General features: G+C 42.0%; 2 protein-coding genes across 5 annotated transcripts; one reads left to right on the top strand and one right to left on the bottom strand.

Moving 5' to 3' along the window:
• On the top strand, positions 1-21,453 carry acsl1a (acyl-CoA synthetase long chain family member 1a). 4 transcript variants are annotated; one of them, XM_053416599.1, is made up of 20 exons: positions 1-122; positions 10,760-10,972; positions 13,068-13,182; positions 13,292-13,356; positions 13,443-13,544; positions 14,347-14,446; positions 14,546-14,715; positions 14,989-15,021; positions 15,195-15,246; positions 15,331-15,404; positions 16,133-16,210; positions 16,815-16,949; positions 17,116-17,250; positions 17,603-17,698; positions 18,032-18,193; positions 18,298-18,414; positions 18,510-18,653; positions 18,738-18,839; positions 18,942-19,013; positions 19,505-21,453. In XM_053416599.1, exons 1-20 carry the CDS (start codon positions 90-92, stop codon positions 19,643-19,645), a joined length of 2,139 nt encoding a protein of 712 aa, XP_053272574.1. In that variant the 5' UTR covers positions 1-89; the 3' UTR covers positions 19,646-21,453. The 4 variants fall into 4 exon arrangements, with proteins under 4 accessions (XP_053272574.1, XP_053272600.1, XP_053272582.1 ...); XM_053416625.1 differs by lacking the exon at positions 16,133-16,210 and adding an exon at positions 15,993-16,070; XM_053416607.1 differs by lacking the exon at positions 1-122 and adding an exon at positions 767-865.
• On the bottom strand, positions 19,787-26,786 carry primpol (primase and polymerase (DNA-directed)). The gene is made up of 14 exons (XM_053416636.1): positions 26,554-26,786; positions 25,034-25,330; positions 24,816-24,910; positions 24,591-24,729; positions 24,117-24,264; positions 23,923-24,025; positions 23,694-23,842; positions 23,446-23,608; positions 23,274-23,365; positions 23,059-23,145; positions 22,519-22,627; positions 22,365-22,441; positions 22,200-22,246; positions 19,787-22,097 (listed from the first exon to the last, which is right to left on the bottom strand). Exons 2-14 carry the CDS (start codon positions 25,205-25,207, stop codon positions 21,864-21,866), a joined length of 1,617 nt encoding a protein of 538 aa, XP_053272611.1. The 5' UTR covers positions 25,208-25,330; positions 26,554-26,786; the 3' UTR covers positions 19,787-21,863.
• Between the last annotated feature and the right edge of the window lie 1,020 nt (positions 26,787-27,806).

Genomic DNA, 27,806 nt, shown 5'->3' with positions numbered 1-27,806 from the left:
CTCAGGTGGAGGTGCTGGTTCAGGACGGTGGAGTGAGGCAGCTGCACACACAGACACCTCCACACACAGACGCCTCACTCTTCGTTGGAATGCAGGGAGAAGGTTTGATGGCTGGAGAGGAGGTAGGTGTAGTCTGCTGGGGTCTGGGGGTTTCACTTTGAGCGACATGTTGTGGGTGTGTAGCGGCTGGGAGTCGGAGGGGGAAACAAAAGTACATCCACGTATCAGGAAGTTAAAAGTTTAGTTGTGTCGATTTTGAACATCTAAGCAGGTTTTAATATCTGTTTGAGAAAAAATGGTACATTGGCTGCTCTTGCTGTTGGGTTATTCTCGGTTTATTTACCTTATTTCCCTTTTTACTTTTATGAGTTTGACAGTTTGACTGGTGTGTATTTGTCAACCTCTTGTTTGACTGAGTGGGTTGAGTGCGATGGACGTGATGTGAGGTTAAAGTCAAAGTGTCTGAATATGAATTTTAAACCCTGGAGTTTTGTTATAAAGCTCATTGTGGGTTTCCTCTGTGTGTGTGTGTCGCTCCTGCTAATTTAGTAGGTGCAACGAGAACTACTATAGTTATAGTACTTGTGGCAATATACTCCGTTACGTTCCACTACTGAAGGTGTGTCTAGTCTTTTTTTGGGGGTTGTTATACAGGATGTAGCGGCTTCGGTTTACATGCGATACAGGCTCAACCACTTTGTCACGACCGATGTCGACCAATCACAGGGGCTCTCTCAAACTGTACGCAGAGCATCGCGGCCCCTGATTGGCTGCGAGCCGAACACAGCGTAGATCATCATCACTGCTGCCGCTGTTGCTTCTTCAAGAGTCAGGCTCGAGTCTCCGGATCTGTTGCTGCGCACTGGTCAGTGGAACCCTTTATTAAACCACATCTCCGTGTAGACGAGGTCACATTGTGTACAAGGTTGTGTGTCAGGGCAAAGGGGTTGCGAGTCTGCAGGACGAGGGCCGCGTTGTGTTCTTCTTTGTGTTGATGTCTTCAAAGAGAAACCGGAGATCGAGCCACGTTTTCAATCCGCCTTTCCTCCGAACCCTTTCACTTGTGTTGCGCTCCAATCTCACAATGTCCACATCGACTGCATCTGTCCAGCGACTGTTGTGATCCGATGACTGGGTTCGTCTTCTTCTTCTGTGCCCGTCAGTGTCGCTGAGAAACCCCAGGGTGTGTGTGAGTGTGTGAGATGACAACAGACATGGACACGTAGCGTTGGATCTGATTAGACACCTTGTGAGAGCAGATACTTTGATTTTTCTTGTCTAATCTGCGTCTTTATCCAGCGGTTTTTAAAGAGCCCTGCACGCTGACGCCATTGTTTGTGAGTGAGATAAGATTGTGACGAGTGAGAGAGGGAAACAATGAAGCAATTATCAAGGACACGTCCTGGCATTCCCACCGTATCACTCAGAGCTGTGTGTGACTGTGTGTGTCTGTGTGTGTGTGTGAGACCTGGTAACCTCCTTAGTGCGCCCCTGATGGAAGTTAGAGTTGCACACATACTCCATGCTTTCACTTCCATTCATGCACTATTACCTTAGTTTATTTCTTCTTCTTATCATTTCCAGTTACTTCAAGGTATTTATTGCACGTATATATCACCAGAGGTCATCACGTGTAATCATGGGACGTATACAAAGATGGACGACGCCTCTCCACTTCCTCCCGCAACACTGAAGTGAAGCCAAAATAACCTCGGAGGCCGCCATCTTGCGCCGATGATATTATTTTGAGCTGAAGTCTGTGTGGGAGCAACGGATGGGTGTAGCCACAGTATATACGTCCCCCCCCTCATCCAGATAAACGTGCTCGACGAGTTTATAAACATCGACTGCAGATGTTACTGCAGTCGTGTTTTATGGTGCTGGGGGTTCATGTCTGATGCCTGGCACCTGTCTGTGTCAACTGCTGCAGATTCTTGCTTGGATAGTCACCACCTTGTTAGTAAACGTCTCACCTTTCCCTCACATCCTCAGCAGCATGACCACAGGGTGGGAGGTGACTAACAATTGCAAATATTTGTGCAAAACGTGACGTGTGTTGTGAAGACAACACGACTGGATCATGTTTCTGCTGGCTGCTAAATGTTCGAACCCAACAGAAATGAATGGAATACAAAATCTAACCTCAACAGAAGAAAATGTACTTAACGCAATTAACTTCAAATTCCAGTGATGTGCACAACCTTGTTACTCTTACTAGACAGCAGCACAAATACTAGTAACTTAACTAATTATTCATATTTTATTAATAAGCAATGCCAGTTCACTGTTGTGTCTAAGAAGTTCCACAGCAGTCTGTCACTAGCGGACAGCCAACAAACAGGCTTTAAAACCAAAATCTTTCCATATGAGGGCATCACTCTGGGCCCCCAGCTGGCAACTGTTTTCTTTTTCCTGTCCGTCCCTCTCGTGCCATAAAAAGCTATGTTTTTTATCTTTTAATTAAAGATTGGCTCTGGCCCCCTTAAGGTTTGGTCTAAGTCTTGCACCCTGAAGCTTAAACCGTTGCGATCAGCGCTCCCCCTAGGGGTCGGGAGAATTTCTCATATGTCGACTGAACAACCCTGCGGCATCTTTCCGTTCAACTTGTTCTGTTTTTAGGGTGTCTATGTTTTGCTGGTTCTGTTATTTGCTGTTAATTCATTTGTTTGGTTTTCTCACAGCTAAATGTTTTCCATTTTCTAAAGTTGCTTCGCGTTTGGGAAAGTTTGGGATAGTCCCAACGTGTCGGCCGTCTCAACCACCTGGAGCAAACACATGCTCTTTTAACTTCGCTGCAAACATCAGAGAAACAACAGTTAAGCAAATCAGTGATTGAATTATTTCTGTCGTTTCCTATTAGAGCAGAGACGACAGAAACTCTCTGACTGTCAACAACAGACGGATGGAGCTCAGATTCTTAATGATCCAGATTGGAAGCCCTGTCCTATGAAGTGTCAGGATATGTAAGGATGTCGAAACTGATCATAACAACAGTTCTGAGGGGAGTTGCAGTTCAGGGATGTGCTTGGTACCGGAGATGTGTTGAGGGAAAACTTCCCGGAGGAATCTTTGGAATGTAGCTCCACTGTTGCGTTTGTGGATTTACTCCCCTTTGAGGAAAGGAAGAGGAGAAAATGCTTGTTTTTAGTCACATGAGCAGTTACATGACAGAGATGGCAACAAAGTGACTGTGCAGACTCGGTCATGTGTCTCTGCCTCTGAGTACAGGAGCAGCTTTCATCGACGCACACAGAGGGACACTTTGTGGTCTTGTGACTCCGAAGCAGACTGCCACCCTGTCATCACTTCGCTTTGGTCGGTGGCAGAGAAGCAAACGGAGGATGTGGCGCGACAAATCAAATAATTCTACCAGATGATTTTTCTGATAGAAACTCAAAGTTGAATATTAGCCAGCCACAAAGGTCGTTGACCCCGGAGAACATTGTTGGAAATCTGAACTCATATTGTGAGACCGTTTTCTGCATTGAAACAACAAAGATATAATGGTTATGAGTAGCTTAAAGTTTAAGAAAATAACTTAGATTTATCAACAATGACTAGTTTTTAAAACAAATGGCTTTATCTCTACAGTACAGGCAGCACAGCGGTGTCTCACTTAATTCTAACCAAGAAAGTGAATCACCACATTTCCCCCAAACTCTTCTGTAATAAGAGCAGGAAAAACAGTGAGTGAGCCACTTCTGGGGTTTTTCAACTTTAATTCAACACAGCAGAGGCTGAATTTCAGTTTGATTAGATCACTGAGCGTTCTCAGAAATGGCCGTAGCTTTTTATTTGACCTGCAGTACAGCGGTCGTGTGGCCTGACGCTGTGTTGGCAGCAGTTGACGTGAGCGTGACCTTTGTTCCACTTCACAAACCCCCCCCCCCCCCCCCTCCTCCACCCCCAACCCCACCCTCCCCTCCCCTCACCTCGTACATTTCTCCACTGTTTGACCATGTGACCGCGAGTGTGCAATTTCACCGGGGGGGGGGGTCAGGACATTTATATCTTACATCAGAGGTCAGGAGGAGTAACCATCTACCCCCCCTCACCTGATTTCTCAACGTCTTGTGCCTGCATGTCGGCTCATGTCTCTACCTGTTCACCTTCACAAACTCCCTTCAGGCTGCTCATCTGAGCAACTGCTCATCCGAAGTTACCTGTGCAGCATAATTGCTCAATTCCCCCGTTAAACCTTTACATAATAAAGGTTTTGCACATGAATATGTGAGCTCATCCCTCTGTTTAGAATCCACGCCCTCGAGACATACTGAGCTGTTTGTAAAACAGTCGAATTATCAATGAGGCCCTGGCAGCTGCATCCACGTCAATAACACAACATTTTTGCATTTTTAGAGCTGAATCGATAACGAGCCACTGCATTTGCTTCTACTTGCACAAATCAGTTTGGAGAAGTGAGTGCTACTCCAGTGTGGCCTGTTATACTGTGTCGGGGCCATTTTTACCCCCTCTATGAAGAAGTCGGATGCAAACTCTGTCTGAGAGTCTAGTTTCAGGTTTTACAGAAAATGTCCTTCCTCTGTTGTGAGCTATATTAAGCAGAACATCTGTAACAGACACTCATTGACGTATAGCAAGGACACGGAGGAGCAATGATTTACAGACTTATGTGAGATTATGGCTGGAACGAAAAGACACTTTCATCATTCATTGAACGCCTCTAACCTGTTTATCGTTAGAACAACTTTTATGTTAGTGCATATTTAATTAATTTTATGCTGTATTCGCACTGGACAAAAAGCCCACTGTAAACCCCATTAACATCTTGCTTTTGTCTTCAGTGGGAAAGAAGACAATGGTCGATAATTTTCCAGGTCAAATGACTCGGCAGTAGTCATGCGTATCTGTGTGGAGATGACAATCAGCGCTTGTGTGTCTCCAGCTAGTTACAGACAGGAACTCCGGAAAAATGTCTATATCCCATCGGATTCACTGTGAGCGATTCTGGGGTGGGGGGCGGGGGGGGGGGGGGGGTTCTTACACGCGACAGACGCAAAAAAGCGAAGCGGTGTCAAAGAGGTCAAGAGCCGACGCCGATGTCTGTGTAATGTATCATGTGATCTCTGCAGCGGAGTTAATTCGTCACTTCCTGTCCGCCGCCTGAATAATGCGGAGGATTTGTTGCTTTTTCAAACGCGTCTGTGCAGAGAACCCCCCCCCCCCCCCGCTGCGTTTTGCATGCGTGAAAAGCAAAGTGTGGGTAGGGTCCGCACCCAATTCTCCAGACTTTATCCACAGGTCATGTCTTGAATACGGCCTAGGGGACGTTTAGATTTTATCTAGCTCATTTGAATTATAATTACTTGAAGGGGGTTTATTTCAATGGGCTAAAACTAAATGGCAACAATCCTCCTCATCAGCTGCTACATGGAGAAGACATGTAATGCTAATGTTAAAAAAAACAGCACTGTTCTTGTTTGTCAGTGTAAAGTTCATCATATGAAAATAACTGTGGTAATGTTAGACTCATGTTAGCCAACCATGATGCTCTCCTTGGCTTTGGAAGTAACATTTAGTCACCACTGTAGATATCAAGCTGCTTGGCCAGACATGCCAGCACCTGCATCTTTACACCACATAAATGCATATAAATGAAGTCTTTACATGTCTGCACTTGTGTTTGACTATGGGGAAAAGCTAGAAGCCAACTCCACCTTTTTAAAAACGAGTATTGCTCCTCTATGGCTCCATGCTGTGCCAAGTGAAACTAAACTTCGGTTAAGGGGAGGGTTAATTGGCAATCTGGGACATGACGATGTTTGGCATTTTAGTGTGATGACAAATTACTGTAATAATGACTCATCCAAGCAATTCCGGTCAGTTCACATAGCAGCTGGGAGAAGGATACTGGATTTGAAAGCATCTGTCTTACAAGAGTGGGATTATTGTGGTGTCGTGTGCTAATGCTCCGGTGGTGGGGCCGTAATAATGAGCTTAAATCATCTGACCTGACGCTCAACACCCAAACCCATTATCAGCTCAGTGTCACACTGGTCTGGGGTTTTTTTTGAGGAAGAGGAACATGTACAGAGGAGTGCGACTGTCCGGCAATCTTTCCTGTGTGCAACTTCCTGGTTGTGGCTTGCGCATATGCAAAACTGACATCTGTGGTCTGAGCTCAAGCTGCAAGCCGCTGCCAACAAATCGCGATGTTCTGTTATGTGTCAAATGAACCGGCTGCCCTCTCCCCCTCTTTTTTCCACTGTCTTGTGTGTGTGTGTGTGTGCTGGGGTGTGGGGTGACCGGAGAGCCGGCCCTGCCATTGGCTTGTCATGCACCCAGGCCAAGTACGGAGAGTGGAGGTGGTGGTGGAGAAACTTTTGCTACCATGTGACTGCGGTCTGCCTTTGGACAGAGAGACACATAGTGAAACTAAAAGGAAAAGTACTAATATATGCCAAAAGAGGTGTTTGTATTGACAAAACATATCTTAAAGTGTCTCCGATTTTTATAACCGTCACTAAAAAAGACAAATGAAGTCATGATTTCAAAGTAATGATACGAAAAGTTTGTAATTTTATAAATATTTGACTATATAAAAAGTAGAATTGGTAACATTTCTGTTGATTGAATATTTGATTTTAAAAGTGCAACATGACAATATGCTGTGGACCATAAAATTACAATATAAATTTGTTGACCATTAGAGTTAAAGTTATAATATTTCTCGATTAAATTTAGTTTTGTTTTTGGCATCAATGTGACAAAGGGCCTTGTTTTGTCCCATATTAAATGTACTGAATAGCCCAGAATCTGATATAACTGTCCCAGATAATATCTGACTATATTTCGATATCTATACACTCATATCCTGACATAATTACATATGCCATGGTGGGATATGTAATAGGATTTTATTGTAACACATGGGTTTCTGTTTCACGCCACAAAGATCCATGTGTATGTTTCTTGCTACAGTCACAGCTGGTCAAACTGAGTTGCCTCTCAGGCTTCTTGTGTTTTACTGTCTTTGTTGTAGCTGATAACGCCAGCATGAAATGTGTAAATCCACGTGTCCTCGGTGTCCACATGTTTTTTGCCCACTTTACACTCATCAGCTGAAACTGTCGGAAAATAAGATGCAGAATTTCTCCTGTATAGATAATTAACTGGGAATCCTAACGTCTTATCCATCTTGGATTCGGAGGAATTTGCACATACTAAGCTTTGTGTGTGTTTTGCTTACAGTCAATACTCTGTGATATCAGAATGCAAATAGGGGGATTAGTCAACATGTCTATCTTGAAGAATACACAGACTCTTTGTGACTGGGGTGATTCTTTATTCCTCCGAGGTTCGGACGCTCAGCAACACTAGAATTGCACAAACCGTGTTCAGATAATGGAGGATAAGGTTTTGGTCTTTGACCCGTGAATAAACATTTAAAATCACTGTTGCTTCTCAATGGTTTCGGACATTAGTATGTTTGAACATCTCAGACACATGGGTTTGCATTTTTAATATCCGGTTATAGACAACCTTCATATTTACAGTCCATGTTGAGTAAGGACAGTTAGGACAATGTGCTCAAGCCAGTCAATGGGTGAAGCAGAAAAACACCTCCTGGGCCTTGAGTTGCGCTCTGAGTGGCTGGCGCTGTCTCCTGCGTCTGTGTTTCTGTTTGAAAGGGGCGTGTTCCTGCTATTCATAGTGGTGAGAACCTCGGAGGTCTATTAGAGGTCAGTGACGGTCCTGCTTATAGCAACTATTGCAGCACGCGGTCATTCAGATACACTATAACTCTAAGACACTGATTCTGCCTCCTCTCATACAAACACTGCTGACTTGTGAGTACTGAGATTTATTTTTCCTTGGTTGGCCTTTACTTCTTGACAAATGTTCTCGATATCCATTGAGCCGCTTTTATGACTGTTACCTATTTTTATCAAATTTTTTCCTGGAGAGCACATAGAAGTGGTCTGATCACTGTTTGTCTCTCATAGCTGAGCTTTATTCTTGCATGTTTTTATTATACATCTATATACAGCACTTACTGCCATAGAGAATGAATGGATCCAAACCACCTAATACTGCTGCTGCTACTTTCTCTTTAATCCTTTAACTCTTTTATATAAAAACTACTGGGATTGACCATGATCTCACTGGAGACACAATCACACAATGTGTTGAATTAAAGTTGTAAGTAAAGCTCGTTTGGCGGCTTTTCCCAGAAACCCTTTGACCCAGTTGGCACCAGCCCCCCGTGTCATGGGCGAGGCTTTAATAATAGAAGTAGGTGAGAAGTCAATTATTGCCACTGAGGTGGTTGTGCACTTGTTCGTCTGGCAGCGGAGCCGCTGTCTTACAATGCAGAGGTCAGATGAGTTGAGCCCTGAGGTGTGTAAAGACGTCTGTCTGATAACTGATGAGATTATAACGAGAGACAAAGACCCAATAAATGAAGATAAGTCATTCCTTAGATCTAGATATCGATACTATATCTATATGATGGAGACTAATTAGTATATCTATTCTGTATACTATCTAAGAGATTATTATATATAATAGCAGACTAATATATCCAACTTGTTCAGTTAATACATTAATTGTAGTAACTGGAAAAGTTGGATATCTTAGTCTGATTCAGGCTCAGGTGATTTGCACTTTAACATGCATTTAAAATCTCTCAACCTTTCTCAGTTATAGTCAGACAGCATCTATCTGGCACTTCAGATAATGCGGTTTCAACCCAGTGAGCTCATTTCTTAAACATCCCCGCCTCAAAACCTCATTCCCCTTCAGAAATGAGTTTCAGTATTGCCGGAGTGTGTCTGTGAGTAGTGTCTGTTGTCTTGTCCTCTTTTCCCCCCTGGAGGCCCGTGATGCCAAAACTATGTGTGGAGTCATATTTCCTTCCTGTGCCTTTTGTTTCCAAAGTGCGCAGCTGTTGAATAGGACGGCACGTCTACCTACTGTGTACAACATGTGGAAGTGTTGAATAGAAACGACAGCAAACACAAACGCACACATGCAGCTCGCACAGCCGCTTATTTTTCCACCGTTTGATAATTTTCTTTTGGAAAAACATCTTCTGGCTTGTATAGATTTTAAACTGCTCATGGAAAACTGATTCCAAATCTTTTATAATAAGAGGAGAGCGTCTGTGAAACCCTTTTTTAATTCAAGGACTTTAATTACAAGACATTGCTCCAAGGATTTATTTTCATGTTCTGCTCTATTGAGTGTAATTACTGTTTGGACAATTTAGCAATGACATTCAGTGAGTATTCAAACTTTTTTAATTTGATCACATTTTGTCGTGCTTCAGCGTTAGGCAAAATCTGTTTGAATCCAAAACAGAATTATAGAAAGCTGCAAAAATGAAATATCACATTGAAACGTATTCAGACCTTCTGCTATGATGTGTGGAATGTGACATTACAGTCCACCTTGACCTGAATCCACCTGCAGCATTGTGTGGAGGTACAGATCTGGAGAAGGTGACCTTCTTCAGTAACATTGAATTCCCTCATGAACACAGTGACTTATATACTCTTATATAAAATAAGAGATGCTTGGATCGACTAGGACACTCAGCCAAACTGAGACATATAGGGGAGAAGCTGGTCTCACACATTCATATAATGCACATGACAGTAGGACTCTAAATTATGTGTGTGTATGTATATGTATATATATATATATATAACAAGCTGTGATTCCTTCTATATATATATATATATATATATATATATATATATATATATATAGAAGGAATCACAGCTTGTTCATGTAAAGGTTTTTTATTTGAGTTAAACATAAACAAAATAAAGTAGCTGGCTGAACTAAATTGAGTTGTCGGCTGTTTGACCAGCAGCCCTGGAATCCTCTGTGGCCTCTTCCCATAGGTAGTCATGTAAAAAACAGCTGCAAAAAAGAAACCCCTGTGTAGATCAACATCCTTAGCTTACATGAGTATTTATGTTTGGGTCATTAACTCTCTGTTTACCTTCCAAACAGCCCACATACTTTATCTAACAGATGAGAGCGCTTCTTCTTGGAGAAGGTCCTTAATAAAAACGTCATCGCTCAGGACCTAAGTCTCGATCGTTCACCTTCCGACATGACAACGACCTTTTGCACACAGCCAAGACAACACGGGATCGGCTTAGGGACAACTCTGTGAGTGTCCTTGAGCCATGCCTTGCACCCACTCGACCATCGCTCCACAAATGGCTGACAGACTCGATAAACCTTGAGAGGAGCTGCAGACAAAAATGGCAGAAAATCCCTAAACCCTGGTTTACAAACCCTGTTGAGTCGCACAGAAGAAGACCTGAGGCTGAACGCTGCCAAAGGTGCTTCAAGTGCTGAGGAAACCACTTGTGACGATATCTGTCAGTTTTTACTTGAGATTGAAGGAAGGAATTCTGAATACGTGCTGAATACATTGTATGTGTGTGCCTGCGTCTCTATGTATGTATAATCGAGTCTTACTTGGTGATTTGTGAGTTCTTTATTTTGAAGGATATAATGTTCAGATCTAAGGTGTCTGACATTTTTTGTCAAGAAATATAAATTGAATGTCGCCCCAACAGTTTTCAGATTACGCTGGTTTAAGAAGTCCTGTATTAAGTACTAAGATCACTGTTGTGAGGGTAAATAAAACCCCGATATTTGAATAGACTTAAAGATACAGATGTTTAGACAGAAATATTCATATGGTAGAAGAGGTGCTGCAGCATTGAGACTAAAACCTTCTATGTGTAACGCTCCCCTCTCTGTTTGGCTGCAGGGTGAGTGCAGATCAGCCATGCAGGCTCAGGAAGTCCTGAGACAGCTGCGCATTCCCGAGCTGGATGACGTCCGGCAGTACATGCGTGCCCTGCCTACCAACGCGCTCATGGGCATGGGTGCCTTCGCCGCCATCACCACCTACTGGTTCGCCACGCGGCCCAAAGCCCTCACACCTCCCTGTGATCTGGAGATGCAGTCGGTGGAAATGCCAGTATGTGATCTTTTTTTGTTGTTTTTTTTGTCCTTTTAATATATAAAATGTTAGATTGGGGAAAGAACAAGATATCCACCCACTTTCCTGTAACACTGTGTGTTATTGGAATAACTGAATCATGATCCAGCTACAAGAACGAATGGGGGGAAAAAACCACCTAAACAGCAGGTCTCACTCTGCAGGAATGTTAATGGATCCGCTCCAGGAAACGTAATCACAGCTGTAGCTCTTCAAATGACATGTTTGTTTTGACGTCCTCACATATACAGAGCTTAGAAGTTTATCTCCGACCTAAACCAGGATGTGCTGGTAAAGAAGGCTTTGCTATTTTGGGGTTTTTATGATGCCACTTTCTAGTAAGGAACCCTTTAACCTCCTTGGGTGCTAGGTTGGGACGAATCAGTTAATTCTCCTCCTGGAGATGTTCCGATACCAGTATCGAAAATCCAGGTCTGAAAGTGAATGTACCAATCAGTGAGCATGTGTTTATAAAGTATCTTAGATTCACTCTGATAAGACTGCAACTCGAGTGGTGAAGAAGAAGTGATTTCCAGTAGTATAGTGTTAGTCAGAGCTAAAATGTCAGTCACTTGGCAATATTTCATGCTGGAAAGTCCAACAAGTAAAACTGCAACGTGCACCACATGAAATACCTTTTAATGGGAATCCTAAATTCCAACCAGTGTTAGTAGCACACAACTGTTAAAATCCGTTCTATAAATTATGTTTTTAAAATGCACTGGTACTGGATCGGTGCTCGGTATCGCTCGATAAGCAAAGTCCAGGTATTGGGATCGTTATCTGGTTAAACTGGTATCAGGACATCTCTGCCTCCCCCTGCAGCAGAGTGCTCATTGGTCTTTAGTTCTTGGACTGTTGACAACCGACCATCCAGAACTTTGCACAACAAAATCAATCTATTGAACTGCAAACTTAACGGATAAAAAGCTGTTAATTAATAACTTACTGACATCTGAAAAATGATTTGCCTATAATAAATATGATTTGAGGAATTCAAGAGTTTATAGGGATGGTTCACAGATGTATCTTTACCAAATAGATTGAACAAAGATTGAAACAATAAAATCTGTCTTATGATTTTTTGAAAAAAACAAATCTATGAAGCTCTAGGAAATAATGTGTTAATCATTGATAAAGCAACTTGTAAGCCGCCCTAAAATGAGGTAAACGTTTAAAGTGGAACCATGTTCTCATAGTATAATATAATATACACTTTTATTTTAATTAAAGACACACCAGCACATCACTCAATGTGATGACCCAACAGTTCTTTGTGGTCTTGTGTAGTTATGATGTGTCGCTTCAGCCTGGACTGTAGCTATGATTCTTTTCATTCAAACGACCAAACATTTGTATTAATCTTTAACTCGATGACATGTTGAGTGAGAGAGTGTGGGGGGGAAGGGAAGAGAGAATGTTCCACAATCTTGCACGATCCAAGGTGACGTCCTCTAAAAGTCTGAAGGTATTTCATTTGATATTACATGAGGCAAAATGAGAAACCTCAGATCTGCCATCAGACGAGTTGGAGCCTGAGAATCTGAAGCAGTTTTCACAGACGCTTCGCTCGAAAAAATCACGAAGCAAAAAGACCAATCGATATCTTTCAGTGGATCATTTCAGCTTCAGCAGCAGCTGGTTGTGTCTGGACCCAAACCTGCAGATCTGGAGATAGAGAGCTGGAGTGTGAACTCTGCAAACACAGGAAACAGATGAGGGAGAAAATGAACAGCATTGATTTCAGTCTCCACTGACGGTGTCATATGACTGATGACACAGATGACCCGTGTTGGGAACTCATAAAGATGAATTACATTACCAACACTGGTCTCTGTGTATGTAGTGTACATGTCGTGCAACCCGCTTTTTCCTTGATTTCCTTGGTTTTAGCCACAAACCAAAACAGCACATGATCCATGTTTGTGTCAAAATATATCGGAGGAACACATTCTCAAGAAAGCAGATTTACCGCAAAATAAATCTGTGTTCTCCATAATAAATCTTGTCGTCATGTGCTACGTGGAAGGTTTGCCCTGTTCTGATTTTAAGGGTTTTGACTTTCTCTCTGTAGGGCACAGAACTTGCGAGGAGGTCGGCTCTGAACGAGACCAGCGAACACATGACGCACTTCTACGACGACGCACGCACAATGTACGAGGTGTTCCAACGGGGGCTCAGAATATCACGTGAGTGCCGAGCTTCTATCGGATAAATCCAAGTCCCCGGGGATAAGAGATCATCCATTGTCCCCGCGAATGTAGATAAATATCCGATTTTTTTTTTTTTCCCTCGCAGAGGACGAACCTTGTCTAGGATCGAGGAAACCAGACCAGCCGTACGATTGGCTGACCTATAAACAGGTGAGACCAGGGCAATGAGGTCTGTTGTGCTTTCTCGGTGCCGAGGGAAGGACTGGACAAACCTTTGTGTTTTTGTTTTTGCACAGGTGTCAGACAGAGCAGAGCACATCGGCTCCGCCCTCCTTCACAGAGGACACTCTCACACAGGAGACAAGTTCATTGGCATCTTTTCCCAGAACAGGCCTGAGGTGAAACAGCATTTTACATTTACACGCCCGTCTCTCCGTCTGTCACTCAATCTACAGAGCAAAGATTCGTCTGTCGCCAAAATCATTCACCGCTCACTTCATTCCAGAGTTTAACATTTGAACCGTTTTTATGGCCTCACATAACAAACTGAAACGGTCTAACAGAGCAACAATAGGTCCAATTGATGGTCACTAGCCGGGAGCTAATGACCCTCTTACATAAAGAAGGATGTAATACACTTACATAAACTTATATAATTAAAAATTCATACAATATTATCTGAGCTAAACTAGTGGCCAGAGGCATCATATGTTTGAGTTGTCTGTCCCTTCTTTCCCATTCGTGTCAACATAATATCTGAACAAATACCTTGAGGGGATTCCTTCAGATTTGGTTCAAACGTTCACTTTGGAACTGATTCGATTACGGGGATCAAAGGTCAAGGTCACAAAACCCTTTGTTTTTGAAGGATTTCTAAAGAATAATCTGATTGGATGTAGTTTTTCAAAGGTCAAGTTCACGGTGTCCTCACCAAACGTGTCTCTTGGACTTGATATTCCAAGTCTGTCTTCAGGGAATTTCTTCAAATTTTGGACTCGGACTCAAAGATTAATAAATATTCACGATGATCTGATGTGAGTCTGAAAAAGAAATGTATACAACCACAGGGCGGTAATTGTAGTTAAACCCAGGTTAAAATAGTCCATTCAAGTTTCTAACCTTAGATTAATTTGGTACTGGAATTGAAAATCATCGCTACCTTCTTTTTTGTTTGTTAATAATGTTGATCTGTTCCCTCAGTGGACCATTTCAGAGCTGGCCTGTCACACATACTCCCTGGTAGTGGTCCCGCTGTACGACACACTCGGCACGGAGGCCATCGCCTACGTCATCGACACAGGTGAGAGCACCAGCCACGCACGTAGACCACGCACCACCGGCGGTGATTCAGATCCAGGTTGTGATGAAGTGGGTAATCTGGTGCCATCTTGCTTTGCAGCTGCCATCTCCACCGTGATCTGCGACGTGCCTGAGAAGGCTCAGATGATCCTGGACGGTGGGAGCGAGCGAGCCGTGAAGACCATCGTGGTCATGGAGGCGTTTGACAGCGAGCTGGTGGCCCGCGGAGAGAAATGCGGCATCGAGGTTCTGAGTTTGAAAGACTTTGAGGTGAGAATAACATCCTTATGTCTCAATTATCTCTTCCGTGCTTTATCAAACCTTATATCTATTGAGCTCTTGCAACCCTCAGTGGATGCTCTGGAGAACGACACGTTCTTGTTATTGTCGCTCGTGTCGCTCTGTCAATAACTTGTTTTCTGGTTAGATCTAAATTGATATTAGGCCCCCGGGTGCTGTGTGTTTTTAAAGTGCGATTATTATCAGCTCTCCCTGCAGACACACTCTCTGTAACACACTCTAATCATTTGTTTATATATCCAGGCCTTGGGCAAAGACTACCACCAGGAACCAGTGGTGAGTAGGAACAAAAAAAAATTCTCTTTATTCTTACTAAATTCAACCTGGAGCATTTGGATTATTTGTATCATAGGACACTGTCGGGGTTTTGTACTTAACAAAATGTTTGCATCATGCACCAGCACCTTAGTCTTCAAATGCATTAGTGCAGATGTGTGCTCTGATTACAGCCCCCCACACCAGAGGACCTCGCACTCATCTGCTTTACGTCTGGAACCACAGGTAACAACACAACAACAATGCAACCTTTTACAAATGTTTGCTTTTCTACGTCCTGTTTAATCATCAGATTTAATGTCTTTTCAGGGAATCCAAAAGGTGCAATGCTCACTCACGGGAATGTGATCGCCAACACAGCAGCTTTCCTTAGAGTAACGCAGGTAAACAAACACAGCAGGTGACTCTCCCTCGAGATTAGAACCCAATCGATACGGAGGTCTCGGGGCCGATGGTGATACTCATATTGGAGAATATATATCAGCTGATAAATATGTATATACAAATTTGGCAACAATTCCTAAGACATCGTTCTCAAACCCTTACGACAAAGAAATGTGAATAAGAAGATTAAAAAATTATGAATAAAAAGAGAACACAATTACAACCAAATACATAGAATATACATTTTAAGTAATGTGAGTAAAATGTAAACATAAATGCATCTGTTCTGCTTTTAAAAACAACAACCAGCAGGCAGAAGTCAGGGTTGAAAAAAGTAGTTCCTCCTCTTCCATGTTTTTGTTTTTTTTACCTTGGACTAAATTGTGTCTCTCCCATTTCTGAGACCAAACCTGCTCTTGCATTCATGAGATCTGTATCTAATCCAATATGATCGTTTTGTTTTTCCTCAATGGAACTTTCCTCAATCCTAATCTCCTCTCTGACTCAGACTGACTTTCTCTGACCCCTCTATATTTTCCTTTCCTCTGTCGTCCTCTGTCGTCCCCTTTGTCTCTGACGTCCTCCAGGCCTCACTGAGGCCCAGCTCTAAAGATGTGCTCATCTCCTTCCTCCCTCTGGCCCACATGTTTGAGAGGGTGGTGGAGGTACAGTACGCCGTGTTTGACCAGCGCACGTGCGTGGGATTTGCTTTGTGTGTGCTCCGCAGGTACACTGCATGCTGGACACCAATGACATTCACATATCCTATCTCCCCCTAGCTCACATGTTTGAGAGGGTTGTACAGGTATGTTGAGGACTTGTTTACCTAACATCTGTCATAATGAAATAATAAGAGATTTAAGCATCAGGAGCATAAGGTCGAGTCTGTGGCTCTTTAAGTGTTTTCAGAGCATTTAAGCATAATAAGTCAGAGGTCTGGAAATGTTAAAAGCATCAGTGCTTTGTCCCTTCTAATTCAAAGGTTTAGGAGCATGTTGTGATTTTTTTGGATCTAACATCTGCCACTTATATCACACTTTTTAAGAACTGGAATTTGAGCGTCAAAAATGTTAATTTATTTCTTTCATTTTCTTTTATCTTATATTTTCATATTCAAATTATAAAGCTGCTAATTTTTGACAGTTTTTTGTGTCAAAAGAAAATTTACCAAATGCAACACACAGAGAAGTCAACTCATTGTCATTTGTAGCCGTTTAACTTAATAATGAATGTTGATAAAGGTTGTGAAGCTTTTCTAAAATATCCAATGAGCCCAACAACTTTTAGGTTTAAATAACAAACAGTGGCAGTGTAGTGTCTCCAAGTGGAACAACAGTGCCCTCTTGTGGCTAAAACATCACACTGACTCAACCTGTACCCGGAGGAATAAGCAGCTGTTTCTTCATCAGGGCGTCGTCCTCGTCCACGGGGCTCGAATCGGCTACTTCCAAGGAGACATTCGACTTTTGATGGACGACTTGAAAACGCTGCAGCCGACGGTCTTCCCCGTCGTCCCACGTCTCCTCAACCGCATGTTTGATAAGGTCAGACACAGCATCCCTCATGCAGTTTATTTGATGTGACATGTTAAAGTCTACAAACATTAAGAGTCATATGATTCAGGATTTTCATTTGCCTGCCTTTTCTGTGGGCTGTCTTCTCATGTAATGGTTTTGTATAAATGTTGACGCTGTCCTCCCGTGTCCACAGGTTTTCAGTCAGGCCAACACGCCGCTGAAGAGATGGGTGCTGGACTTTGCCTTCAGGAGGAAGGAGGCCGAGATGAAAAATGGCGTGGTCAGAACGGACAGCATGTGGGACAAACTCATCTTCAAAAAAGTTCAGGTAAATGCGAAATAAATTCAGTTTTTAAATTCCTTTTGAAAGTATCTGACATTTATCTTTGAACATGTTTGGTTCATTTTAGCCGCCACATAAACTGATAAATTTGAAATGTTCTCTAAATTCTATCTTTGTGCATCTTCAATAGTTTTATTTATTTTACAATGTTTTTGTCAATCCTATACGATGCATAATAGATGATGGCAAGTCCAGATTAAGATAAATTTATTTTCCCCGACAGCACAAAGTGTGAAATGTGCAACGAGACGAGTTTGATGTTATTAGTCCATTTACCATAAAGTCCATTTATTCAGTTTGACATTTCATTCTTCTGGTTTTGTTTCACGCTCTGCAGGCGAGTCTGGGCGGACGTGTGAGACTCATGATCACAGGAGCGGCCCCGGTGTCACCGACCATCCTGACCTTCCTGCGAGCGGCTCTGGGCTGTCAGGTGACCACACGCACATCTCACTGAAACGTTTCTTAGACAGGAACTCAAGGAAATATCCATCATTCAGGCGAGGGGCGTTTGGGTGGAGGCAATGACGCAACACAAATTGTTCTGTGGTTATCAAGTGAGATTTTGTTATTCCTTCATCCGTCATGTGTTCAAAATGGCCACGCCCACTTGCTCTGTGAATTATCTGGATATTTTCCTGCTGTGTTCTCACACGGGCTCACTTGGGCGTCTTATCAGGGGCCTGACAGGAACAGCTCTGGATTATTTATTACCAGCTCTATAGTTTCCAAGAATGTGACTAATAAGTTGTGGATTTCTCTGTAGTTTTATGAAGGCTACGGTCAAACCGAATGCACAGCCGGCTGCACCATGTCCTTGCCTGGAGACTGGACAGCAGGTCACGTCGGGCCTCCTCTGCCCTGCAACGCCGTCAAACTGGTGGATGTGGCAGAAATGAATTACCTGGCAGCCAATGGAGAGGGAGAGGTGAGGAGCTCTGCTTCATTAGAAATGAGATGCATACAGAGGATGAGGAAAACCCTTTGTTCCACTCACCATAACGTCATCCCCTTTACTGGTTTCCTCTGTAGGTGTGTGTCAAAGGACCAAATGTATTCCAGGGATACCTGATGGACCCAGAGAAAACAGCTGAGGCCCTCGACGACGACGGCTGGCTGCACACAGGGGACATTGGGAAATGGCTTCCTGTAAGCTGAACAACACTGATCTTAAAAAATCTGATTATTATTATCATGGTGAAGTCGAGCTGAATTAAAGTTTCTCTTTTCTTGGTTCGTGGCAGAACGGCTGTCTCAAGATCATCGACAGAAAGAAGCACATTTTCAAACTGGCACAAGGAGAATACATCGCCCCCGAGAAAATAGAAACCGTCTACAACCGCAGTGATCCAGTGGCTCAGATATTTGTCCATGGTGACAGTTTACAGGTTAGTGATTCAGCTTGTGTCCACACCATGTGGTCTGATAGTTTGTACTGTTTGATCATCATCTTCTCTGCGCTGTTTTTTAAGGCGTACCTCGTGGCGATAGTCGTGGCTGATCCAGAATATTTACCAGTTTGGGCCAAGAAACAGGGACTTGAAGGATCCTTCTCTGAACTGTGCAGTAAAAAGGTCAGATTTATTTCCATCAACAGTCCGACTTTAACTCTACTCAACCTTAGACTGTGTGTTTCTGACTGTAATTTCCATTTTGCTGACTCGACAACTCTTTAGGAGGTGAAGGACGCCATCCTGCAGGACATCCTGAGGCTGGGTAAAGAAGCAGGACTCAAGTCGTTTGAACAGGTGATTTCTCTCAGTTCAGCTTCGTTCATTTAGCTTCATTTGAACCGGAAGCTATAAAGGAGTAGTAATAAATACTAAAGAATTAATTTGTAATATTACAAGAAATAAAGTGCTGAATTTTTTCTTTTTAAATTAATATTATGAGAAAAAAGTCATAATTATTGTTTTTTGAAAAACGTTGTATAAAGTCAATATTACAAGAGGAGGGTACAGTTTTACAAGAATAAAGTCAATTTTAGGCTGTGTCATTTTACTGGAGAAATATAAGTATCAGCCTGTAGCCTGAGACTTTTTTTAATCGTTAAATTATGACTTTTAATTTTACGAATTTCTTCTCAATAACGATATTACTCTCAAAATCTAGCATTTGATTTTAAACACTACTTTACAGTTTTGACACTTAATTGATTGATATATATTATTGATAATTAAAAATATCCCTAGTTGCAGCACTATATGAAACTCAGTGTTTATCTTTGTTTGTTTTGCAGGTGAAAGACATCGCTCTTCACCCCGAGATGTTTACCGTGCAGAACGGCCTCCTGACTCCCACCCTGAAGGCCAAGAGGAACGAGCTGCGGAGCCGCTTCAGGGACCAGATCGATCAACTTTACGCCCAAATTAAGTTGTAAACTGGGATCTGGGTCTAATGTAGGGAGGTGAGAATCATTTAGAGCAAAGCCAGAACCAAACTAGTCTAAATAAGGGGCCTTTTCTCAAATTTTTCTACCCGATAGTTTTGTGGGGACAAAACAAACCAACTGAAACTTCAATTAGTGATTGTACGGTTTTATTTCCCCTGCTATTACTGGCTAATTAGTTCAGATTACCCCAGAAGACCTTGTTATTGGCATAATTTAATACAAATTTACTTACATTCTACTTTTACTTGCCAAGTCACATCGTACAATATTTCAAGGCACTTTACAGGGATAAGGGTTAAAGAACAAACGGGGAAGATGTGACATGCTGATGCCTTAACCAACATAACTCTTCCTCATGGTTACAAACATTTCTATTAGATAAAAACCCCACAAAAATGCTTTTAAAAACACGTATGCTGTGTCTCAAATCAGATGCTTTCCTTCACTCAAACCCACCACGTGCGTCCATGATGGGCCCCTTCTGCGTATACCTCATTTTCACAAATTTGAAAATGGTGGTGCCCTCTTTTCACTGTGTTGCCAAAATGGCGAGGATTTTACTTGTTGATGTTTTTTTGTGTGCAACATGTGGGTACTTCTGCTGCCTTAAAATGGAACTCATGAGCTTGTGGTTCATGTGCGGTGACACAGGAATTTGTGTACGTGATTTAATTTTTCAGGTCAGGATAATAGGGCTGCTAGGTCGACAGCAACATGGACGCTAATAGAAACGTTACCGTGGGTGACTAGAAGCCACAGAGGTTTGGCTACTTGGCAAATTAGCAAACGGGTAACGAGGAAAGACAGAATGAAGAGATGAGGCTGATGAAAGAATATCAGCGTTTTCCTCAGACATGTTAGGAAATGATGTCACTGTTAAAATAGCTATATATCCATTTACCATCTATTGAAAACGTGTAGCATCTAATGAGCTGGGAGCTTTCAGAAAGGTCCGAGGTTGTGAATTCCAGAGGGGTGTGTTCACATGAACTCTTTTCGTAAAACACGAGCCCAGTTGAAGGCTGCGTTACAGTGCACTCCATACTTGAATTGAGACACAGCACAACAACATGAACTATTTATAAACCAGACTATTTAATGTTATGGTTATCTGCTCAGGCCGATAACCTGTAAATATCGTATCTGCTGAAAATGTGTACGCAGTGTCGTGCCTGATACTCCGGATTGTTAATTCCCTGCATTCCCATGTTTCTCAGTGCTGAAGGCTAGAGGACTGATGAACCTGTCCTGGTGCACAATGTAATGAATAGCCGACTGGGAAGCGTGTCGCTGGAGAGACGTTTGTTTTGCTCTTTGGGGCTGTTTGTGTTTTCTTTTAAAGACAGCATAGAAAATATATTGAAGGTTACATTATTGTACATTTAGCTTCTCCTTGGAGATTTCAGTGCCACTAGCTGCGAGGTAACATAAAGTGCATTTATAAGAAGGTATTCAAGGGGAAATATGTGGTAACACTATCACATTTCATATTAAAAGCCCAGTGTTTTAAATTTTAAGCCTTTGTCAACATTTCACAACAACTTTCCCTGATGGTCACATCAGTGTTGTGAGCAACGGAATGTGCATTTCAGTCGTTAAACTAAAGGCTTTGTGTTTTTCTGAATTGTGATCATAACACACTTGTGATCGTGTCGGTGACGGACAGATTGAGCCATATTACAGTTTTTGTGAAAGACTTATGATCTGAAAAGGGCAACAGTACATTGTGCTGGAGGAAAAGAGTACAGTATCTATATTTGTCAACTGTGCCAAATAAAAACTTTCTTCCAAACGCAGGTGTCGGACTGGATCTCTTTTCTGATGTTTTGATTGCTAGGAAACTGTTTTATTGCAAATGACAACGTGCATTACATATGTACATCTTAAGTAAAACAGCAAATAAACATTTAATTCCTGCTTTACAGGTAATTGTTTTTATTTATGTGTAGTATTTGTCAGCCATTTAAACTTTATAACTTGACAATGAGGTCATTAACTATCTTAAAATACAGCAGCTCCACTTATATGTGCCTACAGGGAGAGCTACAGTTGATAGAAAATATATTTATAAACTTTTTCTTACAAATATGCTGCTAAAACATTTAGAACATTTTTTTTTTACTGTTTATAAAACCTTACAGGGATTACAGCGAATAAACCATCATGTGTGATGCTTTACAGCCAGTGCAATATAACCTGTTACCTTCTACTGGGAATCAAACTCTCCCATGCAACTGAGCAGCAGCTGATCAGAGATCTCCGTACTGGTTTGTTCAAAGTCGTCCAGGCTCTTTAAATAGTCCTGCTCGTCCTGTCCGTCTCCCCACAAGTCAGCTGGTTCTTCCTGTGGACACGCTGTCCTCTGCTGGGTCTGGTTTGGTGGCTGGCTGGGCTCAATGTTTCCAGCGTCGTCCATTAAGTAAGCCTGGTCCTCATCGTCCTGTCGGTGAACGAGAGACGTGATCAGACGTTGAAGACGATTTGTCTTTGAACATAAACACACAACAGAGTTTCCTGTCTGGATTGAGGAGACGCAACAAACCAGTGTCATGATGTAGCTCACACAGATCTCCTGTGGCAGAGGGTAACCTGCAACAGGAGAAATGTTCAGGTGGGGTTACCACAAATCTGAAATCACTATAATGTGCCCTTAAATTATTTTAAATATGAGAACTAAGAGGAGCAGCTTTGTAGGTTCATAACCTACTGGAGGATCTGAAGTTCCTGCAATCGGGGTCGTGACACTTCTGGTACCACGCTTCCTCTTTGAGATCCACAACAATCCTACAGAGGAGGATGAGACCACATGAGGCCGGGGGGGCAAACTCAAAGAAACGTGTATCATGAGACACTGCACGTACATTATGTTGTTGCTTTTATGAAATGTTCCCACATTTTCACACCAGCGGTATTTGACAATGTCGTAGACGAGCAGTTGTTCTGCGACAAAGTAGTTCCATCGCCTGATGCCTGTTGAGGTAAACAAGAGGAACTGGTGATATCATCCTTTACATTCTCCAAAATAAATAAACATTAAAAACAAGGGGTTGGTTAATATGTGACGAGAGAAATAAGACAGTAATTTGGACCATATACTATATTGTTTTAGTGCCAGGTTATTACTAAAATTACTTTCCGAGGAAGTAAATCTGTGAGTTGTCGTGGATGATCAAGCATGTAAGATAATCCTTTGTTTACAACTCAACTACAACACACCAACGCTTTTTGTCGTTTAACTAAAAAAGTGAACTAATAATTTTTTTTAATAAAATTGAGAAAATTATTCAAAGAAAATTATTATTTTGTCAAAGAAAAATGATAAAAAAAAAACAAAACATTAATGGTTACAGTTATTAATAAAAGAGATAGAAAGCACTTCCTGTATCAACCCAAACACTTACTTCCTTGAATACCGTCCTTCCTAACCAGGGTCGAGACAAAGTTGTCCACTTCTTGGTGAGGGGACGTCAGGGAACCCGAAAGTGATTCTGTAAAGAATGGATTGGAAAAAAAGTTAAATAAATTTAAATGTAAACTTTATACATGTGTTAAAGAATATCAAGGTAAAATGTTTTGATATATTTCATGGAATCCTTTGTTTTCAGTTCAGTGTTACCTGGATTAGTGGCTGATCCCTGCTCAGGTCTCTGGGTCGTGGATGTCTTTGTTTCTGGGACATCCCAGGAGAGAATCCTCTGACCTGTGAAACTGAGGATATTCAGAAATAAGCTCTGGTGCTATGGTTTCATGATACTTCCATCAGTGGGTGTCAGAGTGCTCCAGTGTACCTCACGTTACAGACCAAGGACGCCAAGAACACACTCTCCTCAGAGGAGATCCCCTTCTTCTGTTGGGCAGTAAACTGGTTGTTGTCTGCCACAGTGAAGGCAGCGTTCTTTCCCAGTTTTGATGACTTGTAAAGGCGGAAATTTCTGTTCTTGGTGTAGACACCTAAATTGAAGATATTGTAAATAAAATCCATGTGTACATACTAGTAAGGGTCACAAAGAATGATTTGTAAGATGGTTTGTCTTACCAAGATCAACAAAGAGACAGTCCTGGCCGTCCTTGCTTTTCACTTTGAGGAAACTCAGGTCTGTCTCTTCCTGCTTCCGTCTCTTGGTCTGAGGACTTTCAGCGACATCATCCATTTCTTCTGCTTTCCCCTCAGCAACAACACGTGTTCTGTGTCAGAATATCAGTGATTTAGAGATGATGAGGACGGAGGTCATCATTTATGCATCACAGTCCTGACGAAAACGAACCGTGTTTCACCGTTTTCTGCCTCAGGATGAATCCCACCATCCAGGCAACCTCCATTCCTGGTTTTGATCAGGACTGGTTGAAGAGCTGCATGGATAAACCGACCTAAAAAGCAATGAAGAATCAAACAGAATATATGAATAAGATAACAATTAAAAAAATATTTTTGGCTGCCTCCATGTGAGTTGGAACATACCAACATGTATGTTGTCTTTGAAGACTGCGTTTGGCAGATTGAAGATGAGATGTTGACTGAACTTCTCCTCGGTGCTGGACTCAAGAGTAAGGACGTTCTTCACAGAGCATTCAAGTCCGTAAACCTCCATCAGTTTGTTACAGACAAACTATGGACAAACAAACAAACAAAACAAACGATAACAGGTAAGAAGGTAACAAGATACAGAAAATGATATCTATCGAGATCTTTCTTCATTATAATTATTGAATTATTATTTTTTTAAAGATTTACCTTGGGCTCTGAGAAACTGTTTGATACATTTCTGACATTTCATAGACTTAATGAATGATCAATCAATAATCAATAGATTAAATGACTCGTCCTTTGGCCTTATAACTCAGAAACTAAACAACCAAATCATGATCTATATGTAAAAAAAAGCTGCTCAATAAAAACAGAAAGTAGGTAAATGCTAAAAGAAAGAAACCCAACCTGGATTAGAGAAGAAACCATAGTTTTCCCATCAGCCCCTCTGTTTGAGGGCTTGTGGAACTCCAAGTCAAAGTAAAGCTTACAAACGGCGCCCTCTGGAATCACCTCATAGCAGTGCATCAACGACTGAGGGTAGGTCCTGAAGAGATATTGACAAAATCCTAATCAAGGCCCAGAACACGAAAGAAGACGCATCGGATTTTGCAGAGTGAAGCTGCCATTCACCTGTAGTAATGCCACAGCTCAGTGTAACTGGTAACCAGGTAGATCCTCTGACCCTGACTTGACTTTTCTTTTTCAAGTGCAAAAACATGTACAGCCTGGAAAAACAGGAACGTACCAAAGTGAGAAGACTTTCCTGATAAGACAGAAAACAACTTCCACAACAGGGTCAAGCATCAGAGGGGATGAGACAGTCCAGTGTCACCAGTGTGTCCAGTTACCTCCTTGCAGCTCTGAGCGAAGCCGATGGCCAGACATTGACGAGGGAAGAGCCTCCAGACAGACGAGGGCTGGCACGGCCACAGCCGAGGTTTGTAGGGAGCGGAAAGAGGCTTGTGCTGGAATGACTGAGCGAGCTGCTCGACCTTCTTCAGCCGCTCTCCCCACTTACTCATCCTCCAGGTCAGAGGTCAGCCACCGCGTCCTGGAGCTGGTAGAAACTCAGAGAGTCGGTCGAAGGCAGTTGAGCAACTCTCTGAATGTATGGATGAGCCGTGATCGTCCTGTCATTCTGCCACCTGAAAAAAACAACCGATCATATAAGTCTGTGTTTCTACACTCACCTCAGATGTTGGGATCCGACTCAATGTTTCTTGACTGACTGCTGGATTCAAAAAATTTAAGAATTCGCTGAGATTAGTGGAATCCATTCTTCCGTCTCTGGCAACCGGCTGCCACGAAACAATGCCAAAACGGATTTCCTGCCACATGTTTTTAGTTGGCGAGCTGGGGTTATTCTCAACTCCCGTGATTCCAATGTCCCAAGAACTTATATGACAGCTCAGGCAGCATCCACATGCAAAAGCGGATAGGTCCGTCATAGGAAAAGGGATTAGAAATGGAGGGAAAGGTTAATACCTCTATGGTCCTGTACAATTTGTCATTAGAGGGTATAGTGTGTGACTTCCGTCTGAGGTACTTATCATATTCATATATTGAATATAGTTTAAAGTTAAATTACTTGCAGAAAACATAACTTTAAACTCAAAATATTTAAAGTTTCATTACTACTTTCAAACAGGGCCAAATGCAGCTGTGAAATTTGGAGTCAGTCCTGACTAAATGTTGCCTTTCGCTAATTTCAGAACGTCACATCTAGCCTGTGGTCTTTGCCAGAGACACTTAACTTATTTCATTTAATATTTTCTTTATATTGAAGTCCAGTTCCTCAGCCTCTCATTGCATACATGTCTTTTGTACTTTCCTTGCTTTGCAGTCTTTTGTGATGGGGTCGCAGGTGAGATTTCCTCCTGGTGCCTCTTCCATGCAGACGATGTTGTGCATCAACAACACACAGTGTGAGCAGTTCACCAACATCACAACTTTCTGGTCTACACCCACCCGAAGCTCCTTCGCAGGACAGTTGTGTTGCGACTTTTGCCCCTGTGTCGTGGCATTTGTGGCCTTTTTTTGTGGTGGCATTTGTAGTATTATTGTGGAGTTGTTGTTAGTTGTGTCATGTTATTTTGCATTCGTGTTTTGCGTTGATGCACTAGTGTGAAACGTCTCGGCCACCGTAAATAAGAACCACAACAAAAACAATTACATGTCACCAGGTTGTTTACATCTCGATAGGCTTCATGTGACACAATCACATTAAGATTGTTATAAACAACATCGTTCACCTGACACAGTTTAGTGAAGAACCAGGCTTTTCCTCCTGTAACACAGACTGAAACTCTAACTCAGCAGCAGTAACTCTACTGTGAGTGTCAGCAAAACCCAGTCGGCCATTACTCACCATTAGTTGACAACCAAACAGTCCGGGACGTTTCTCTTTGAGTCGAACTGTCAAAACAAACACAAGCCTCTGTCACCAGCGTCCATTTTCTATTTTGGCGCGTCTGGAGCCGGAAACGACGCTATTTCCGGTCATAAACGGTATCCGTTATCTATAACAAAGATAAGCTGACTATGGTATTATTATTACATGTTTATCACACGTGACCAAGTGTGACTGAACCATAACAAAAACACACAACTTACCGGATCAGCATCGACCACACAGGGTGGTGTACTTCCGGTTGTGTTTTTCAAAATAAAAACCCCTAAAAAAAAAACCTCTAAATAAATATATATAAGATGCTATAAATTAAAACGCACATGTGAAATACAGTTTTTTCCATATGTACAGAAAGACAAATAATTCCCCTGTTTTCCCTGAAGTGAACACTGAAGGTGAATAATATGAAATACTCACATTCTTCCCTAATGGGTAAATATGCTTGTACATATATGTACTATTATTACACTGTAGTTTATTTTTTCTGATCCAATTCAAATTATAATCAACCATAGTTTGCCAGTCTTCACATGGTGACCACTTACAGCCTGGAAAAAAATTGTCAGTGAAGAAGGAAGGAAGGAAGTGAGAGGATGCCACAGAATGGGAGGTGGTTATAACAAGCCTTTGCTCCAGGGAACACCCTGAAAACGTCATTCACATTCTTCAGGTCAGTGTTTGTGCAGTGAGGAAAGTCATCTCACTTAATAAGCTGTTGAAAACAGGATGGGCATCAAATGATTTGTCTGTGCTTGTTACGGCTACCAGGCTACCTCCTTGGCATATGTCTTTTCTGTGTGTATTTATTTTAAGTAGCCTGTCAGAGGTCTGGGTTCATATCTCGGATGAGCCCCCATCTATTTTAAGAACCGAGCTCTTAGAGGAAAAGGGATATGTAAGTCATGTATTTCTTCAAAAAAATTACTTTAATTTAATTTACCAACTCCAACTGGTGAATGCACTTCCCTTTTCCTCTGCAAGCTAGGGTCATAACAGTAATGTTTTAATGTAAAAGGAGCTTTTCTTCTCACATGAAGCAAAAGACTTCTGCATTCCATCTGTACCTAAAGACAGTAAGAAACAGGCCATTTGAAAATCACACAGCAAAAAAATTGGAAAAGATTAAAAAAAAGATTTGAACGAGAATTGATTACAACAGTCGTTAAGATCAGGACTGGGAGAAAGCAAATGTGTCTTAAAGATAGATTTAA

This window comes from Pleuronectes platessa, chromosome 3, assembly GCF_947347685.1.
Source record: "Pleuronectes platessa chromosome 3, fPlePla1.1, whole genome shotgun sequence".
NCBI lineage: Eukaryota > Metazoa > Chordata > Actinopteri > Pleuronectiformes > Pleuronectidae > Pleuronectes > Pleuronectes platessa.
Note: the sequence above shows the minus strand (reverse complement) of the source record. Positions and strands in the feature narration are given on the sequence as shown.

Bases quoted from the DNA above. Each gene is read 5' to 3' on its own strand.
- acsl1a (XM_053416599.1), top strand. From the start codon at position 90: ATGCAGGGAGAAGGTTTGATGGCTGGAGAGGAG. The intron at 10,973-13,067 runs GTATGTGATCTT...TTCTCTCTGTAG, and splicing joins TGCAGTCGGTGGAAATGCCA to GGCACAGAACTTGCGAGGAG. The intron at 18,415-18,509 runs GTAAGCTGAACA...GGTTCGTGGCAG, and splicing joins ACATTGGGAAATGGCTTCCT to AACGGCTGTCTCAAGATCAT.
- primpol (XM_053416636.1), bottom strand. From the start codon at position 25,207: ATGAGTAAGTGGGGAGAGCGGCTGAAGAAGGTCGAGCAGCTCGCTCAG. The intron at 23,366-23,445 runs GTACACTGGAGC...GAATATCCTCAG, and splicing joins TCCTTGGTCTGTAACGTGAG to TTTCACAGGTCAGAGGATTC. The intron at 22,628-23,058 runs GTAAGTGTTTGG...TTACCTCAACAG, and splicing joins GAAGGACGGTATTCAAGGAA to GCATCAGGCGATGGAACTAC.